We start from the raw sequence: 17,368 nt of genomic DNA, 5'->3' as shown, positions 1-17,368 counted from the left end.
GGAAGGGCAGCAGAGATGTCCCAGGGCTGTCCTGAGATTGGCTGCTTATCTAAGTAGGAGGGATTTATGGACCTGCTGCCTGCCTGGGGAGTAGAATCATGCCCTGCCATTGGCATGAGGAGAGTAGTGAGGAGCAGGGGAGAAACAGAACTATGAGCGGGGTAAGTCCAGACCGGTCCAGATGGGACAGGCCCCTTGGAGACCCTGGGCCCCACACAGCCCACCTGGCTGTAGGACCAGAGACACGATAACTAAGTTACTGGTGCCTTTGGAGGCTTACCCTGTCCCTTGGTGGTCACTGTCCAGCTTTCTGCCAACATGCAGGCTGGGGCTGGGACATCCAGTGCACCCAGAAAGGAGGTGGCCTAAGTGTCCCGTTGTGCCCTCCTTTCAGGAGAGCTGCCTCCTCATGACACCAGGGAAAGGAGCTTTATTCCTGAGGAAGATTCCACCTTATGGTTTTTCAGAATCAGGTTCTGAGTGAATAAAGATCAAGCCCATATTTAAGATCACATCCTATCTAATGGGTAACAGGGACAAGTTAACTCTCTGGGGGCCAGAAGGGCTGGTGAAATCAACATCCGAGGAAAGGACTTGCAGGATCATCTGGCCACCATCTCGGTAACCTGCAGATCTGGACTGAGATCCCCAAGAAGTCACCACTCTTTTGTCCCGACTCAAGGAAAAGAGTGTTGGGACCAATAATCACTGTCCTATATCCCACTTTGGTGTATTGATTATTCAAGTGGGAATTAAAGTCCCACAGGGTCCTAGTGCCACATCCGTTGGCCTGACATCTGGTCCCAGGTGAAATAGGAGAAGAGGTTCTCTGTTTTACCTGGGAGTACTGGCCCTCACCCTGTCCTTCATCCACCTATGGATGGTGGCCCTCTGGTCTCTCCGCCCCAGCCCCAGCCCAGACCATCAGGCCAAGCTGGCTTCCTGCCCGCACCTGCTTAGAGACTTTGAGCCACGTCTTTTTCAGCCGGAAGATTGCGCTCCGGTTCATGGATGAGGTGATCTCCAGAACAGCATTGTAGTTGTGTAAGCATCGGCATATGTCAGCCACGGCCACCCACTTCTCAATGGCGCTCACCCTCGCATTGATGTCCTCATTGCGGATGATTTCTGAAGCAATCAAGTTACTGATCTTTAAGCCCATGCAATAAGATAAGAAAAAAGTAAAACGAGTAAGTATTGTAAAGATGATAAATCACCATTATTTGCAGATTAAATGATTGTCTGTTTGAAAATTCCTCAAAGAATGAATTGGAAAACTGCCAGAACAACCAACAGAGCTCATTAGGGTAGCTGGTTAAAGACTCAATACACAAAAATAATTTTTTTTAATATATTAGCAATACCAATTAGAAAATACAATGAAAAAGATACCATCTTCAAAATACCAGTGGGAATCTGTAAATTACCTGGGACCTGTAATGAGAACTATGTAGGATGCTACATGAAAAATAAATAAAAATACTTTTTATTACCAAAGGTAATAAAAGAACCGATTAATGAAGAAAAAGATTAGATTCCAAAATGGAAATGTAAATATGTCTTTTTTCAAAACTAATATACAAGTTTAATGCAATCCAATAAAACATGCAATGGGTGTTACCTTGAAAACTTGACAAAGTAATTCTGAGGTTTATCCGGAAGAACAGAGAGTTAGAAGAGCCAAGCTCTGAGGGAAACTCCCACCATACAACTAAAGCTTGGAGAGGACACACACTTTGGGGCATCCCTGGTCTCATATATCCAAGGACTACTCTACCCCTGCACAGCAAACAATCACATACACACAAACAAACTAAATGTAGACTGGACCTGGAGCAGCCAGGGGGTAGGAAGCTGGGGCCAAAACATCAGGGAGCTACAACCGCAAGGAACTGGGGCAGCAGGAAATAGTGGACCTCCCTGTACATTTCTTTGCAATCTCCTGTGAATCAATAATTATTTTAAAATAAAAAGTACAAAAAACACAACTTGTTATTAAAAAAATAAAGGTGATTAAAGGACAGTTACTGATGAATATAAATTGTAGGGCTTTACCACCCAGAAATATTCTTCTTTAGAAAAATTTCTAAAGGATGTATATAAAGAAGAATGAATTATAAAACTATTTAAGAAGGGAAAACTACTGAAGAGAATCAGGGAGGAATGGTAGTATAAAATAGCACACATATTATAAGCCTTAATTAAATTGAAGTAGTATTTTTTTCCATAAAGAAAGCACGAATTCAAAACAGTTTTACATGTTATATAACTTTTTTAAAGGAATAGAGTGGTCAAATCTTCCAGAGAAGAGAGAAAAAAGGAATACCTGCCAATTTATTCTATGAAGCCAGTACAATCTTGATACCAAAACCAGATACAGAAAATACAAGAAGGAAAAATTACACATCCATTTGTTTAATATAACATGAATATTTTAGATTTGTCCATGGAACACAAGGATGGTTGAATATTAGAGAAAAATCTGTAACTGTCATTCATCACATCAACAGATTTAAAGGAGAAAAACCATACGACCATCTCAATAAGATGCAGAAAAAATTTTGATAAAATGCAGTATTCATTTATAGTAAAAACCATTAGCAAACAAGGAATAAGAAAAAGAATTTCTTTAACTTGATAAAGAAACAAACATTATCCTAAGCAGGTAAATATTAGAAGCATTCTCTTTAAAACCAAGAACAAGATTCACTATCACCATTTCTGTTGAACACTGTCATAAAGGGCCAGGTCTGGAGGCACCCAGGGTGCAAGTGCATGCACCCGAGGGTGAACAGTCCCTTAAATTTTGCCCCCTGAGCACCTCTTTCAACTTACCCTAGTTCTAGCCCTGATACTGGAGATCCTAGCCAGTACCAATCAATAAGATAAAGAATTAAAGACAACAGGGCTGGGAAACAGCAAAGACAAAACCAAACCAAACCCTGTGTCAGGGAGAGACTAAGAAACAGAGTTTCAGGCCATTGAACATCACCTTCAAAGAGGTACACATGCTGTGCACCTGAAAACAAAGGTGGATTTTAACAGTGATGGCCAAATGCCAGGTAGCAATGAGGGTAGCCGTCTGGAGGTGGATTGTGTGGGTTCAAAGCAGGCTCTCCTGCTGATGACTGGGGGTGAAATTTAACTTCCTTGAGCCTCGGTTTCTTCATCCGTAACAGAGAATTAGACAAAAGTGAGAATAACAGGATTAAATGAGATGATGCTTCCGAAACCCTTGGCATAGTGCTTGGCACACGGTCAACATTCAATAAATGCTCACTTCATATTCTCACCTTTTACTTCTGTGAGTCCTGGGCACACACTGGGGGAGGGGGGGGAGAGGGAGGGACTTTTTTTTTTGGCCACGCCATGTGGCATGTGGGATCTTAGCTCCCCGACTGGGGATGGAACTCACGCCCCCTGCGTTGGAAGCGTGGAGTCCTAACCACTGGACCGCCAGGGAAGTCCCCGGAGAGGGGCTTTTTTTGCTGCCTGGTGCTGTGGTTGAACTTTTGGGTCAGGCGTCATCTGACTCAGGCCTTGTGTGTGTTTCCTGGGGCCTCGCCCACATCCATCGCTTCCTCTCTCCTGCTATACATCCTGCTCTCCATTCTGCGGCTGTGTTCCCTGTCGGGCTCCTCCCCCGAGCTGCAATACCTGGGTCCTCCTTGTTTCCTCCTGGCTGCCAAGGACCTTCCCAGGATGAGGGTCCACCCCTGGCTGTGCTTGACATGATGCGGCCTTGACCAGGCGGTCAGGACAAGTGGACTCACGTGCCTCCACTTCCGGCCGTCAAAAGCTCTTGTGTTGATGGTTAAATTCATCAACAGAGGAATGAAGATGCCGAGTGCAAAGGCCCTCAAGGCTGTCACAAGGCTGTCACAAGGCTGGGGGTGGACGGGTCCCTGCGGTTGCAGGGGTTGGAGCTTGGGCAAATGTGGGGAAGTTGCCAGGAATGATTTCTTCCTTCTGTCTGGGGCTGTACAGCAGAGGAAGGCCACGAGCTACCAGACACTGGTCAGGAGACCTCAGGCATCTGCCCTTCAGAGTCTCGGTTTCTTTGTATCTAAAGTGTGATAACAGCCCCCATCTTTTAGGATGGGCGTGAGCTTTAAATGAAATTATCATGCCCATGAATCACAGAGCTGGAGAGGACCCAGGTGGTCTGGTTTTAGCCAGGTGTACAGCCCGTTCAGAGGGTCTCACCGAAGAGAAACCTGCAGAGAAAGGCACTGCACCCGCTCCCCCACCCCCATACTCACATCATTGAAATGCTTAGTGGTTTTCATGATATAAGGGGTCCTTTCATTCTTTTCCAGTTTCATCCATCCTTGTCCGAAGAACTCCCTGTAGGAAGTAAGGGAGAAACCCAGGGTGGATGAGGTTAGTTTTGCCTTGCTGATTTCTTTGCTTTGAGTTCTCTGCTTTTTGAAGTTGTCATTTCTGGGGAGTAACTTTCTGCAGAGCCCTCAAGAGGAAGGGACCCTGGGGTCAGGTCTAGCTCTGCCTCGTACCAGCTGTGTGGCTTCGGGTAAGCCCTTGATATCTCGGGGCCTCAGCTTCCTCATCTGTGAAATGGGAACAGTGACAATACTTTTCTTACAGGGTTATCGTGAGGCTGAAATGAGATATGGTGTGATGGGCACATCAGATCTTGTTTTGGATCTTGTTTCTGAATGGGAGAACTCCTGTTTTAAAGTCACCTTGCAGAAGCTGGTCTGTAGAACAGGGAGGACAGAAGGCCACAAAAAAGGGCCAGGTGGAAGTATAAAGGAGCTTGCAAGCCAAGCCAGCAGCGTGTTCTGGTAATGGTGACCTCATGGGACCATAGACCATCCAGGCCTCCAGGAGAAGCTCCTTATTTGATAGTGACTGTGAGAGTGACCTGGACAGAGTTCCATGGGCAGGAGGGAGCGATAACTACTGCCAGAAATAACTGCTGTCTCTACATGCGGGAGATGCGGCAGGTTTCTAAAATGCCGACACTCTCTGTCTAGGTGAGGTAGTGTCCCAGTCAGTGGGGGCCTCTGTGTGTGCCAGCTGGGGCTGCCTTTCTGGAAAGCAGAGATCAAAAGTCCTACAGTGATTCATAACCTCAGAAGCAGTGATCCCAATTTCAGGAAACTATTCTAGGACAATTGTCAGAAATTCAGAGACGTATTTAGTTACAAGGAGGTTTACCACAGCTTTAAATATAAAAGTGAAAACTGGAAACAAGCCCACTGCTTAGTGCACTGCTGGGGAATACTGTGCACTTATTAAAAAGGGTGTCTTTACAGATATCATTTTGGTGTATCGTTAGGCGAATAAAGGGTGGTACAAAATTATGTAGGTGGTACAGTTATGACGAACACCTGGGGGTGATTGACTACAGGCCAGAGCAGGTAACAACCAGGCCTTGGGGCTGCTTCAAAGTCCAGAGTATCCCCCCCGAGTCTGCTCCTGCACATGCATACACACCGACACACTCATGCGTGTGTGCACATTTGCTCACATGTGCATGTGTGCACACACGTGAACACATACTCCTTTTCTAGACCTCCAGGAAAGGAGCGCCGAATTAGAGGTGCTTCTGGAAAAGTGTGTGTGTGTGTGCGCGCACGGGCACGTGCATGTAGCTGGTAGGTAAGGACGGAACTTGGGGACGGGAAAGGGGACAGGGGTCCTCTCTCATCCCTGCCGGCACATGCATTTTTGTTTCAAGCTGTGGAGAATCAATCCATGCAGCTCTGGAAATCTACTGCGCATGCTTCAGGGATGGGGATTCAGCCAAAGACAGTGCCCGAGGAGGAAGGGCGGGGTGTCTGGCACCTGCACCCACTCACTCATAAGGGATCTTCTTGAAGACCAGGTGGTCCAACAGGGTCAGCTGCTCCGCGATCTCCAGGGCTGAGTGGTTTTCAAAGGGCTCGGCCGTCACGCCTTCAGCCTGAGAGGAGCAAGGTCCCAGTTAGGCCCATGAGGGACACCTTCTGGCTTTTTGGCCACTTCTTGGAGGGCATCTCCACCTCGATTCTGGTGAGTGGGTGGGTGGGGCGTGACTGGGGAGGCCCCCCACGGGCAGACCTGCCGAGGGGAGGTGAGGACGGGACGGAGGGTGCTGGGAGCCAGTGTCTGTCGTGCCCCGTGTGTGTGTGTGTGTGTTTGTGTGTATGTGTGTATGCGTGCACACGCAGGCCTGTGCTGTGCTTCAGGGACACTCGTTTGGTCATCACTTACCCCCAGAGCATGGATAACAGAGGCATCCAGAGATTAATGACTAGCCCAAGGCAATCAGCCAGAAACAGGCCGACTGAGACCGGAACCCACGCCATCTGACTCCAGGCTGTGATCTGTCTCTCCCTTCAGGTCCTGTCTGGGTCCACAACTGGCTCCATAAAATTTCTTTTTTTTTTTTTTTTTTGGCTGTGCTGCGTGGTGTGCAGCTTGTAGGATTTGTGGGATCTTAGTTCCCCAACTGGGATTGAACCCGGGCCCTCGGCAGTGAGAGCGTGTAGCCCTAACCACTGGACCTCCAGGGAATTCCCCATAAAATTTCCTTTTAAATTTCATTAGCAGAGAAGAACTCACCGGTGTGATTACCTCCTGGGACAGTGTCCCCGTCCTGTGCCCAGAAGACAACTGTCTGCCTTAGTCCTGGGTACCATGCCCCTGCCCCCAGGGCCACAATGGATACCACCTTTAAAGGTGACCACTACCTGAGCCCCCCGATCAGAGGAAATCCTCGGCAAGCACTGGCTAGGGGACCAGTGTCCCCATGGCAGGGATTAGACAAGAGGATGCCCAGGGCACAAAGGCCTCTGGAAAGTCTGCTGGATCTGGGAGAGGCTGGAGGGAGCTAGAGAAAATAGGGGGAGGGGACAACGGTGCAGTCTTGGGAAGTCAGGACCAAGGACGCCCCTGTTCTCCCCCTTGGGGCCAGCTGGGCTGCGTGGGAGGAGAGGGGCCAGCTACCCTGCCCAGAGGGCCCGGCCAGCCGGCTGAGCCCCTGGAAGCTGCACTGATCACAGGGAAAGTGGGGGTGACCCCGAATCAAGGCAACAAGCCCCCCCTCCTGGACGGAGTCTCTCCTTCCCACTTCTCGGCAAACAGTCATCCAGAACTGCCCTGCCAGGTCCTCGCGAGACACCAGAGACAGAAAGACCAGAAAACACGTCTCTGGCTTCAGGAGCTCCAGTCACAGGACCAGAGCAGGGACAGAGTGTGGGAAAGCCGAGGAAAGGGCTCCTACTCCAGCCTCTGCGTGGTGTGTATGTGTGGTGTGTGTGGTGTGTGTGTGTGGTGTGGTGTGTGTGTGTGTGTGGTGTGTGGTGTGTGTGTGTGTGTGGTGTGTGTGTGGTGTGTGGTGGTGTGTGTGTGTGGTGTGTGGTGTGTGTGTGTGGTGTGTGTGTGTGTGGTGTGTGATGTGTGTGTGGTGTGTGGTGTGGTGGTGTGTGTGTGTGTGGTGGTGTGTGTGTGGTGTGTGTGTGTGGTGTGGTGTGTGTGTGTGTGTGGTGTGTGTGTGGTGTGTGTGTGTGTGTGGTGTGTGGTGTGTGTGTGTGTGGTGTGTGTGTGGTGTGTGGTGGTGTGTGTGTGTGGTGTGTGTGTGGTGTGTGTGTGGTGTGTGTGTGTGGTGTGGTGGTGTGTGTGATGTGTGTGGTGTGTGTGTGTGTGGTGTGCATGGTGTGTGTGTGGTGTGTGTGTGGTGTGTGTGTGTGTGTGTGGTGTGTGCGTGTGGTGTGCGTGGTGTGTGTGTGGGGTTTGTGTGTGTGTGTGTGCGTGTGTGGTGTGTGGTGTGTGTGGTGTTTGTGTGTGTGGTGTGTGTGTGTGTGTGGTGTGTGTGTGTGTGTGTGGTGTGTGTGGTGTCTGGTGTGTGTGTGGTGTGTGTGTGTGGTGTGGTGTGTGTGTGTGTGGTGTGTGTGTGGTGTGTGTGTGTGTGTGGTGTGTGGTGTGTGTGTGTGTGGTGTGTGTGGTGTGTGGTGGTGTGTGTGTGTGGTGTGTGTGTGGTGTGTGTGTGTGGTGTGGTGGTGTGTGTGTGTGTGTGGTGTGTGTGTGTGTGTGTGGTGTGTGTGTGTGTGGTGGTGTGTGTGATGTGTGTGGTGTGTGTGTGGTGTGTGTGTGTGGTGTGGTGTGTGTGTGTGTGTGGTGTGTGTGTGTGTGTGTGTGGTGTGTGTGTGGTGTGTGGTGGTGTGTGTGTGTGGTGTGTGTGTGGTGTGTGTGTGTGGTGTGTGTGTGTGGTGTGGTGGTGTGTGTGATGTGTGTGGTGTGGTGGTGTGTGTGTGGTGTGTGGTGTGTGTGTGTGTGTGTGTGGTGTGTGTGTGGTGTGCATGGTGTGTGTGTGGGGTTTGTGTGTGTGTGGTGTGTGTGTGTGTGTGTGTGGTGTGTGCGTGTGGTGTGCGTGGTGTGTGTGTGGGGTTTGTGTGTGTGTGTGTGTGGTGTGTGGTGTGTGTGGTGTGTGTGTGTGTGTGGTGTGTGTGGTGTTTGTGTGTGTGTGGTGTGTGTGTGTGTGTGTGGTGTGTGTGGTGTCTGGTGTGTGTGCATGGGGTGTGTGTGTGTGTGGTGTGTGGTGTGTGTGTGGTGTGTGGTGTGTGTGGTGTTTGTGTGTGTGTGTGGTGTGTGTGTGTGGTGTGTGTGTGGTGTGTGTGGGGTGTGTGTGTGTGGTGTGTGTGTGTGGTGTGTGTGTGGTGTGTGTGGTGTGTGGTGTGTGTGGTGTTTGTGTGTGTGTGTGGTGTGTGGTGTGTGTGGTGTTTGTGTGTGTGTGTGGTGTGTGGTGTGTGTGTGTGGTGTGTGGTGTGTGTGTGGTGTGTGATGTGTGTGTGGTGTGTGTGTGGTGTGGTGTGTGTGATGTGTGTGGTGTGGTGTGTGTGTGTGTGTGTGTGTGGTGTGTGTGGTGTGTGGTGTGTGTGTGGGGTGTTTGTGTGTGTGGTGTGTGTGTGTGTGTGGTGTGTGTGGTGTTTATGTGTGTGTGTGGTGTGTGTGTGTGTGTGTGGTGTGTGTGGTGTCTGGTGTGTGTGCATGGGGTGTGTGTGTGTGTGGTGTGTGTGGTGTTTGTGTGTGTGTGGTGTGTGTGGTGTGTGGTGTGTGTGGTGTGTGTGTGTGTGGTGTTTGTGTGTGTGTGGTGTGTGGTGTGTGTGTGTGGTGTGTGTGTGGTGTGTGTGGTGTGTGGTGTGTGTGGTGTTTGTGTGTGTGTGTGGTGTGGTGTGTGTGGTGAGGGTCCATGCATCCCCCCTGACACAGTTGCCCTGGGCCAGGAACGCTCTGTGCAGAAGCCCAGATGCAGGAGCCTGGGTGTGAGGGACACGATGCCAACAGGGGATGACAAGTTCTCAGGAAGGCAGCGGGGATGTGGGGACGAGAGCAGCAGGTGCCACCTGGGACACCGTGTTGCAGGGTCACGACCCTCATGGGGAGGAGCCCCCGCCTCTGAAGCAGGGCGGCAGGCGGGGAGCTCAGCCCGCTCCTGAAGGCCCAGGATGGCTGAACTGTCAGGACCAAGGGCCGGGCTGGGCCTGGGGAGCGGCCTGCGAGCCAGGGTGGGGTGGCCCAGTGGCGGGGGGCACTGAGCGCTGCGGAGAGGCCCAGCAGGAGGAGTGCTGGGCAAGGAGGAGGGGCGGCTCCTCCTGCTTCCTCCTGGCATGGCCAGGCGAGGGCTGAGCCTGGCAGCAGAGGCTTGGAAAGCCGTCACAGCAGGAAGCCCTCCTGCTCTCTGCTCTCTGGTGAGGCCGTGGGGCCTCCTCCACACTGGACGTGCCCCTTGCAGGCCCTCTGGCCTCTGGGAACCAGGTCAGGGCCGGGGGCAGTCCGGCGGGCAGTGCTTTGTTCTGGAAGAGCCTCAGCTCTTCATGAAGGAACAAGAGGCCCTCAGGCTCTTGAGGGGTAAACATTCCAGTCGGGCCCCTGCTGGGAAACAAGAGCAGGGTGTAGCTGCTCCCCTGAGCTTCCCTGCGGGGGCACATGCGGCTTCCTGGGGTGCCAGCCCTGCTTGCTGCTCTCAGGGGCCAGGTGCAGGCAGGGTGCCAGTGTTCCATGGATGGCCTCACCCACCCCCCGAGCAGGGAGAACCAGCTCCGGGAGTCAGGGGAGGGGCAAGAGGAGAGCGGCGGGCTCAGAACCCAGAGGCCTAAGTCCTCACACTGGCTACTTGGGACAGAATGGACGTCACTCGGCCAGTTTGAGAAGTGAGCCAGCAGGGGCCGAGGGGCCCGCACGGTCTCCACCTCCGGGGAGGTCAGAGTTGGCCTTGAGCTTCCTTGGCTGCAGTGATGGATGGCAGGGGCCCGGGGCTCTGGGGTGGCTCGTGGTGGCACGTCATCAACCTGGAAATAAAAGTAGGCCCAGCCAGGCCCTGGAAGCACACAGACCATCGTCCCCTTCCACCGCATGGAACGCTACCGTGAGCTCTGCCCGGGGTCCCCTCATTTCTAGGCAGGTGACCAACTGCATCCTGTCCCCTCCGGGTGAGGCAGTGTGGCGTGTGCAAATGAGTTCTGAGTGCGAACACCAGCTCCGCCACTTAGCATAACCTGGGCTGGGTCGCTCCCCTTACCCCTGCCTCAGCTACCTCCTCTCGAAGGTGGGGATAATGATATAAACTTGCAGCACTATTGATAAGAGTCTTTAAGACTCTAGCACAGCTCCAGCGCATAGGAGCAGCTTATCCACTGAAGGCCTGACTTCTTACCCTCCTCGTTCCAGGGACACTGTGACCAGAGAGAGTTGAGGGGTCAGGGGAGGGATGGGAGACAGAGGATGAAGAAAATGGAGGTGGTGGTGTTATGGGTTGAATTCCTCACCACCCAAAAAAAGATATGCCAAAGTCCTAAACCCTAGTACCTGTGACTGTGACCTTATTTGGAAATAAGGTCTTTATAGATGTGCTCAGGTAAGATGAGGTCATTAAGAGTGGGCCTAATCCAGTATGACTGGTGTCTTTGTAAGACGGGGAAGTTTGGACACAGGGACAGACATACACAGAGGGAAGAGGACGCAGGGACACCCAGGGAGAACATGGCCATGTGACGATGGAGACAGAGATGGGAGATTCACTGCCACAAGCCAAGCAACGCCCAGGGCTACCAGATGCCGGAAGAGGCCCAGAAGGATCCTCCCCTAGAACCTTTGGATGGAGCATGGCCCCAGCGACACCTTAATTTCAGACTTCTGGCCTCCAGAACTATGAGAGAATAAAATTCTGTTATTTTAAGTCACCAGTCTGGGGTATTTTGTTAGGGCGGCTCTAGGAAACCAATACAGGGGGTGACTGAGCTCCATCAAGGGGTCGTTGGGTGGGGATCCTGGGAGCTAGGAGGCCAGGGAAGGACAGACTTGGCCAGCGAGCAAGAGGGCAGGCCTGGCTCACCATCTGTGTGAGCTCCTCCAGCGTGATCTGGCTGTCCCCCGGGTCGTCCTGGGTCAGAGTCCTACGGGACGAGAAAGCACAATGAGCCCCATGCGCTCGGTGCCGCCTGCCTTTGTGGCAGCCCCCTCCCTGCCCCAGCACGCAAGGACCCACGGTCTCGGCACCTCCCATCTCTCTGTCTGTGCTCTGCCATTTCTTGCACCAGGAGCCCCCTTTCCCCTTTCTTGTCACTGACTTCTTGATGGGCTGTCCTCAGGATTCAGCTCCCTGACCCTCCTGGCTGGGCAAGGTCCCCACCTAGGGCTCCCTCAGCCCCCGGGGCTTCCTGTGGTCTCAGCCTCAGGCTCCCCATGTTGGAACGGCTGTGTATATGCCTGTCCCCTGCTGCTAGACCCGCCGGGAGCCCCTGAGGGCAGAGTGATGTCCGATTTGTCCCGGTAGCTCTGGTACCCGGCACAGGGCTGGGCACGTGGTCCGTGCTCCTGCGTGCCTGTGGGGGAAAGGAGGGGAAGGACCTTCAGGACTGGAGGATCAGAGAGACCAGGAGGGGCTGGGAAGCCGTCCAAATGGGAGGGACGGAGGACGGTGGGAGGCAGCAGTGTGGGGGCCAAAGGCCCGGAGGTAGGACGCCGTCGACGGGCGGCTGAGCACAGTCAAGTGGGTCCCAAGCAGTGGTGGGGAATGAGGCTGGACCCTCAGAGTCAGGCCAACGTGCTGCACCCTCATTCTGACAGTGATCGTGAACCCCAGGGATGGGCCTGAGAGCCAGGCTGGGGCTGGGGGGACACTCAGGAGGCTGCGGGGCCTGGTTGAGTCACTGGCGCTCTGCCTCCGAGGAAGCAGTGGCTCAGAGGAATCTCACCTGCAGACCCGCAGCTGCGGCTCGGTGGGTCCACCGTCCACACCAGGGCCGCCCAACAGCACAGCCGGCTCATTCCCCTGCCCCCCGGCAGCATCCCAAACAAGCTCCCTGACCGAGGGTGACTTTGGCCAATAGGCTCAAGGTCCCGGCACAGCCCTGCAAGACTCCCGGGGACCAGGAGGAGGAGCCTGGGGGACCTGGTGGCTGACTCTGCATGTGTGTGTGTGCGTATGTGTATGTGTGCGTGTGTGCGTGTGTACGTGTGCATGTGTGTGTGTGCGTATGTGTACGTGTGCGTGTGTACGTGTGCATGTGTGTGTGCGTATGTGTACGTGTGCGTGTGTACGTGTGCATGTGTGTGTGTGCGCATATGTGTACGTGTGCGTGTGTGTGTGCGTGTGTGTCTAGGGGGCGGGTACTGAAGGCAGGGAGGTGTGGAAGAGATTCTAGGACGCTGAGCCTGCAGGAACGATGGGGCCTGTAGCACGGGCCTTGGGAAAGCAAAGTGGATGGTCTGGCTGGAGGAAGACTGCAGACTGGGTTGTCGGCAGGAAAGTGGCTGCAAGTCTGGGTCAGAGACCATGACCGCAGGACAGAGAGGGGCAGCCGGAGCCAGGCAAGAGGTGAGGAGGTGAGGCCTGACCCCGAGCCCGTGCACCTGGGCAGGGCCGGAGGGCAGCCTGAGTCAGCAGGATGGGAGCGGTGGGTGGACTGGGGCCTGCGCCCGACACCCCTGAAAGACCTGCAGACGCATCAGCATGATCTCACCACAGCCTCACCACAGCCCTGGAAGTGGGTGTTGTTCGCCCATTTTACAGAGGAGAAAAATGAGGTTCAGAGAAGGGGCTGGCCCAAGGTCACACAGCGAGTCACTGTCTGAGCCAGCAGGGCTTGGACGTGGGGCCACCTGACCTCTGACCTCCACCAGGAGCAGCAGTCTGGGGCAGGAGGAAAAAGGACAGGTTTGGGGACAATTTAACTCAATTCAACAGACATTCCCTGAGCACCTAGAAACAGGGGCTTGCCAGTGCTGTTCAACAGAACCGTCCTCAACGATGGGAATGTTCTTTATGCTGCCCAGCATGGAGGCACCAGCCACCTGTGGCTCGTATGACCAAGGAGCTGAATTTTATTAATTTATTTATTTTTAATGATATTCTTTCTTTTTTCTTTTTTTTTTTTGTCTGGGTGGCATGTGGGAATCTTCCCCGACCAGGGATGGAACCCAAGCCCCTTGCAGTGAAAGCTCGGAGTCCTAACCACTAGACCGCCAGAAAGTCCCAGAACTGAATTTTCAATTTATTTAATTTTAATTAATTGAGATTTCACACCTATATGTCACTAGTGGCTACCACGCAGGACGGCATGGGCTAGATAGGTGTTCGCAGTGGGTGTGGATGGAGAAGCAGACACCCTTCTTGCCTCAAGGGGCTCAAGGTCTGACGGGGGCAGGCAGAGGGGAGAACAACACACGGACAGCCCACTCCAGAGCCTGGCTGCCCCGAGATCCTCCCAGCACACCTGCCTGAGGCAGTCCTTCGGCCTGGGACTGTCCCTCCTCGCCTCCCTGCCTCTGGCCAGCCGTCCGGAGGCCGAGGGCAGGGCCCCACCCCAGCAGGCCGACCTCAGCCCTTACCTGATGATGTTGGCCGCAGCCTTCCGCTCCTGGGTCAGGAGCTCCGGGTCGTGCATGACCTCCTCCAGAAAGCTGATCACCTTGCATTTGAGCTCGTCGTTGGTCTCAAAGTCCTGTGGGGAAGAAGGGAGGGCGGCTGTGGCTACTGTTCCAGCTGCCCTGGGGTGGTCCCGGCCCGGCCAGAGGAGGAGGCTGAGGGTTCGACTCCTGCCCATGGCAGGCTGCCCGCCTCATTCCCCTCTTCCCTAGCTGCCTGGCCGGGCGTCAGTGGAGCCTCCAGACCCAGAGGTAGAAGGCACTGGGCAAGATCAAGGAGCATCCCTTGATCTTGACCGCTACACCCCTGGGCCAGGCTCTGGGAGGTATCCCTGCTGTAGACAGAGGTGGAGAGCAGAGGCCCCTTGTCCCCTGGAATGTCCTAGGTCCCCTTGTAGGGGATCTGAGCAGGCCCTCCCGAGAATATCAGGGTGGCTGGTTCCTGGGGTCAGTGGCCTCGGGTTCCCAGCAGCCCGCCCCGGGGTTAGTCCCACCCACCTGAGAGTGCTTGGAGACCCAGTGGCGGAGCACATTCAGGACGCGATTGGTGGCCGCTCTGCGGATCACAAACTCCTTGTCTCCGTTCCTCTGGTCGGGGGGAAAGCCTGGCGGCACACGTGGCAGAGGCAAGAGAGGGGATGCGAGGATAAGAAACAGCACTGGCCTCTAGTCCAGACTCAGACCCCGGATCTGGGGAAGTCAGGCTGCCCCGCCTGGCTGCTGGCGGCTGGGCTATGGGCAGGGGATGAGAAAATATGTGACAACCATCCCAGGTTCTGACCAATGAGACTGGATGTCACGACTTCTCTGTGGACACAGTCCGTACACACCCGCCTCTCCCGGACCTCGGCATCTTTCAGGGGCTGCTGGAGGCGTCTGGCAGCCTCTCCAGACAGGGCCACCCTGGATCAGAGCTCTCCGGGACCCCTTCTCTGCAGGACCAATGTCGTGGCAGTGGGAGGTGGTGGGGATGGCCGAGCATCCCGTGGGCAGTGGGCTTGACTCTGAGCAGAGGTTTGGAGTAGCAGAGGGGGTGGGTGGGGAGGAAGGGGCCTCCAGGCAGGAGGCTCAGCACAGATCAAGCCCTGGGGCAGCAGGCGCTCCACATTCGAAGGGGGACAAGCCCCTGGGGCCACACCTGTCATTAGCAGCCGCGAGCGATCCCCCGTACCTGCGCTAGCCAAGGACATCCTCCGGTACTTCTCCTTGTTTGGGGTGCCCTCGTTGGCGCCTGCAGTTGCTATGGCAAAGGCGGAGGCTGCTGACAGTGCGCTGCGGTTACCGTCCAGCTCGCGACAGGAGGTCATGACGACTCCATTATTATACGAGAAGAGTGGGAACTCTGTGGAGAGCACGGAACCACTCCTCAGCCCTTCCTGGTCCAGCCCTCGGCTCAGGAACCCAGGGGTCCCGAGGCTAGAAGGGGCCCAAGACGGGCTGGCTGGCTCACTGCACCCACGGCTTGTCAGGCGGTGGCAGCGGGGTCTGTTCCCCTGCTGGGGTCCCCGGGACGGGACACGCTCATGCCATGCCATGTCACCCCAGGGCTGCCTCAGAGTAGGGAATGCCCCTGCCCCCCTCTGCTTCTCCTGCTGAGATGAGTAGGTCCCACCAACCCTCCGCCCCTTCCATCCCTCTGCAGCTCCAAACCTTTACCTCTTAGGCCCAGCTGGGCACAGCCCTGCTTGAGGACAGCATCGTGAGTTTTCTTACCCTTTCAGTCTATTTGGAATGAACACATAACCTGTCCAGTGTCTGACACGGATAACTCATACTGATGGTCTCCCTGGCATGGTGGGGTGGAAAGAGCACTGCACTCCGAGTCCTCACCGCCTGTACTAGCTGTGTGGCCTTGGGTAAATTACCTAACCTCTCTGAGTCAAAATAATCTCTGGATAATAGGGATATTAACACCTGCTTCAAAAGGTGGATGTAAAGATGAAAGGAGTTAACACAGATGAAAGTACTTAGTATTGTGTGAAAAGCTGTATCTTATGGAAAAACCCAAATGAATTTTTTGGCCGACCCAATATATATGCCATGGAATATCAATGCAATTAATAATAATCATTATTTTTTTAGCAGTAATAGTAGCAGAATCTCACTCCAGAAACCTTAAGCTTCAGCTTGTAAATCTCTGGAGAGCAATCCATCCTTAGGAGAAAGTAACAGCACTTATGCAGTGAGGCACAAATGACTGACTTTACAACTCAAAGCTGATTTCTGGAATTTGGCTGTCTGTGAGATCTGCTTCCATGTACCTGAGAGGCTGTGGTAGGCCTGCAGTGTGTCTGGGCAGTTTCTCTCTGCAGGTGGGTGACCCTGTGACTTACTGGGTCTCCTCAGAGGGCCTGGGGAGTTGGGGAGTTCGGGGTTCAGGCTGCACCTTGTATGTGGGACCAGGGGCTTTCCATAAGCTTATGCCTCACCTTTGGGTACCTCAGAGCCCCCCTGTATGTGGGGAAGTGCTTTACGGGAACCAGAGACCCAGTGGCTCCCCGAGAACCCTCCAGGGTCATGAGTCTGAGACTTGGGTGGGCATCACCACAACCTCTTGAAGACTTTTCCCTTAGATGAAAAAACAGGAATGCCCTGGCCCCGCTGCAAGGTGTCGGATGTTATTAAAGAGCCTGGCCCAGAGCCTGACATGTAGCAGCAGCTCAGGAAACACCTTCTGGACCTGGATCTTTCCATGAATGAAGCCAAATGCTGGGCCTTCCTGCCCACCTGCGTTGGGTGGGTTAGGTAGTCTTGTCTGAGGTCAGGGGAGTGATTCTGCTGAGTTGAAGAACAGGATTTACCAGCCAGTGTTGCAGCCCCCCGGGTTGTGAAGTGCAGCTGAGTTCCTGCACTTAGGAGTCACTCATAAAACAGAAGGCGTGACCCCCACTGGCCTTTCCTCAGCCTGACCCGCCGCCTTCTCCCCGCCTGGACGGCACATGTCCTCTGGAACTGACCTGTGGTTTCGGGTTGGTGGATTGTACCTGAGGAATTTTTGCTTTTGACCGATTTTGGTGTTGTTGGCGATTTGGTTGGTGATGTCTCAGTGTCACCTTCGTCACTCTGGTTTTGATCGTTATCTGACTCTTCCCTCATGCAGACTTCCGAGCCTGGGAGTAAAGAAGGAAACAATTTGATGTTTCTCAAATCGTCAATGACTTTTAAATGCGGGTCTAGAATTTAACGAGGCGAACAGAGTAGGTTTGGGATAAACCTGTTGAGGACAGTTTAACAGCTTCATTTGCCACGGGGCCCCATCAGACCTTTTACTCGCTGATGGGCCTGTCAATATCCAAGGTGGCTTTTGCTCTGCCAGGGCTCCTCAAACCTTAATGGGCACACCTGGGGATCTTGTTAGAATGCAGATTCTGGTTCAGAGGTCTGGGGTGGGGCCCGAGAGGGGTGATGCCCACGAGGCTGGTCCGCGGACCACACTTTGAGTAGCAAGGTGCTACCCTACTCCCCGCTTTTCTGGTGTGTGTGTGAAGCATCTTAG

General features: G+C 53.8%; 1 protein-coding gene across 4 annotated transcripts in view; it reads right to left on the bottom strand.

Moving 5' to 3' along the window:
* RASGRF1 (Ras protein specific guanine nucleotide releasing factor 1) overlaps positions 1-17,368 on the bottom strand; it is a 109,018-nt gene that overhangs the window by 15,503 nt on the left and 76,147 nt on the right. Inside the window, exons 16-23 of one of the 4 annotated variants that reach the window (XM_082388477.1) lie at positions 16,830-16,982; positions 15,044-15,214; positions 14,371-14,477; positions 13,837-13,949; positions 11,339-11,399; positions 5,826-5,929; positions 4,263-4,347; positions 953-1,150 (exon numbers count right to left, since the gene is read on the bottom strand). In XM_082388477.1, the coding sequence (XP_082244603.1) occupies positions 953-1,150; positions 4,263-4,347; positions 5,826-5,929; positions 11,339-11,399; positions 13,837-13,949; positions 14,371-14,477; positions 15,044-15,214; positions 16,830-16,982 (992 nt within the window). The remainder of the gene's footprint in view (positions 1-952; positions 1,151-4,262; positions 4,348-5,825; positions 5,930-11,338; positions 11,400-13,836; positions 13,950-14,370; positions 14,478-15,043; positions 15,215-16,829; positions 16,983-17,368) is intronic. The other 3 variants (XM_082388476.1, XM_082388478.1, XM_082388479.1) reach the window with 3 other exon arrangements.

This window comes from Balaenoptera borealis, assembly GCF_965194805.1.
Source record: "Balaenoptera borealis genome assembly, chromosome: 3".
NCBI lineage: Eukaryota > Metazoa > Chordata > Mammalia > Artiodactyla > Balaenopteridae > Balaenoptera > Balaenoptera borealis.
This window is presented reverse-complemented; position numbering and strand designations above follow the sequence as displayed.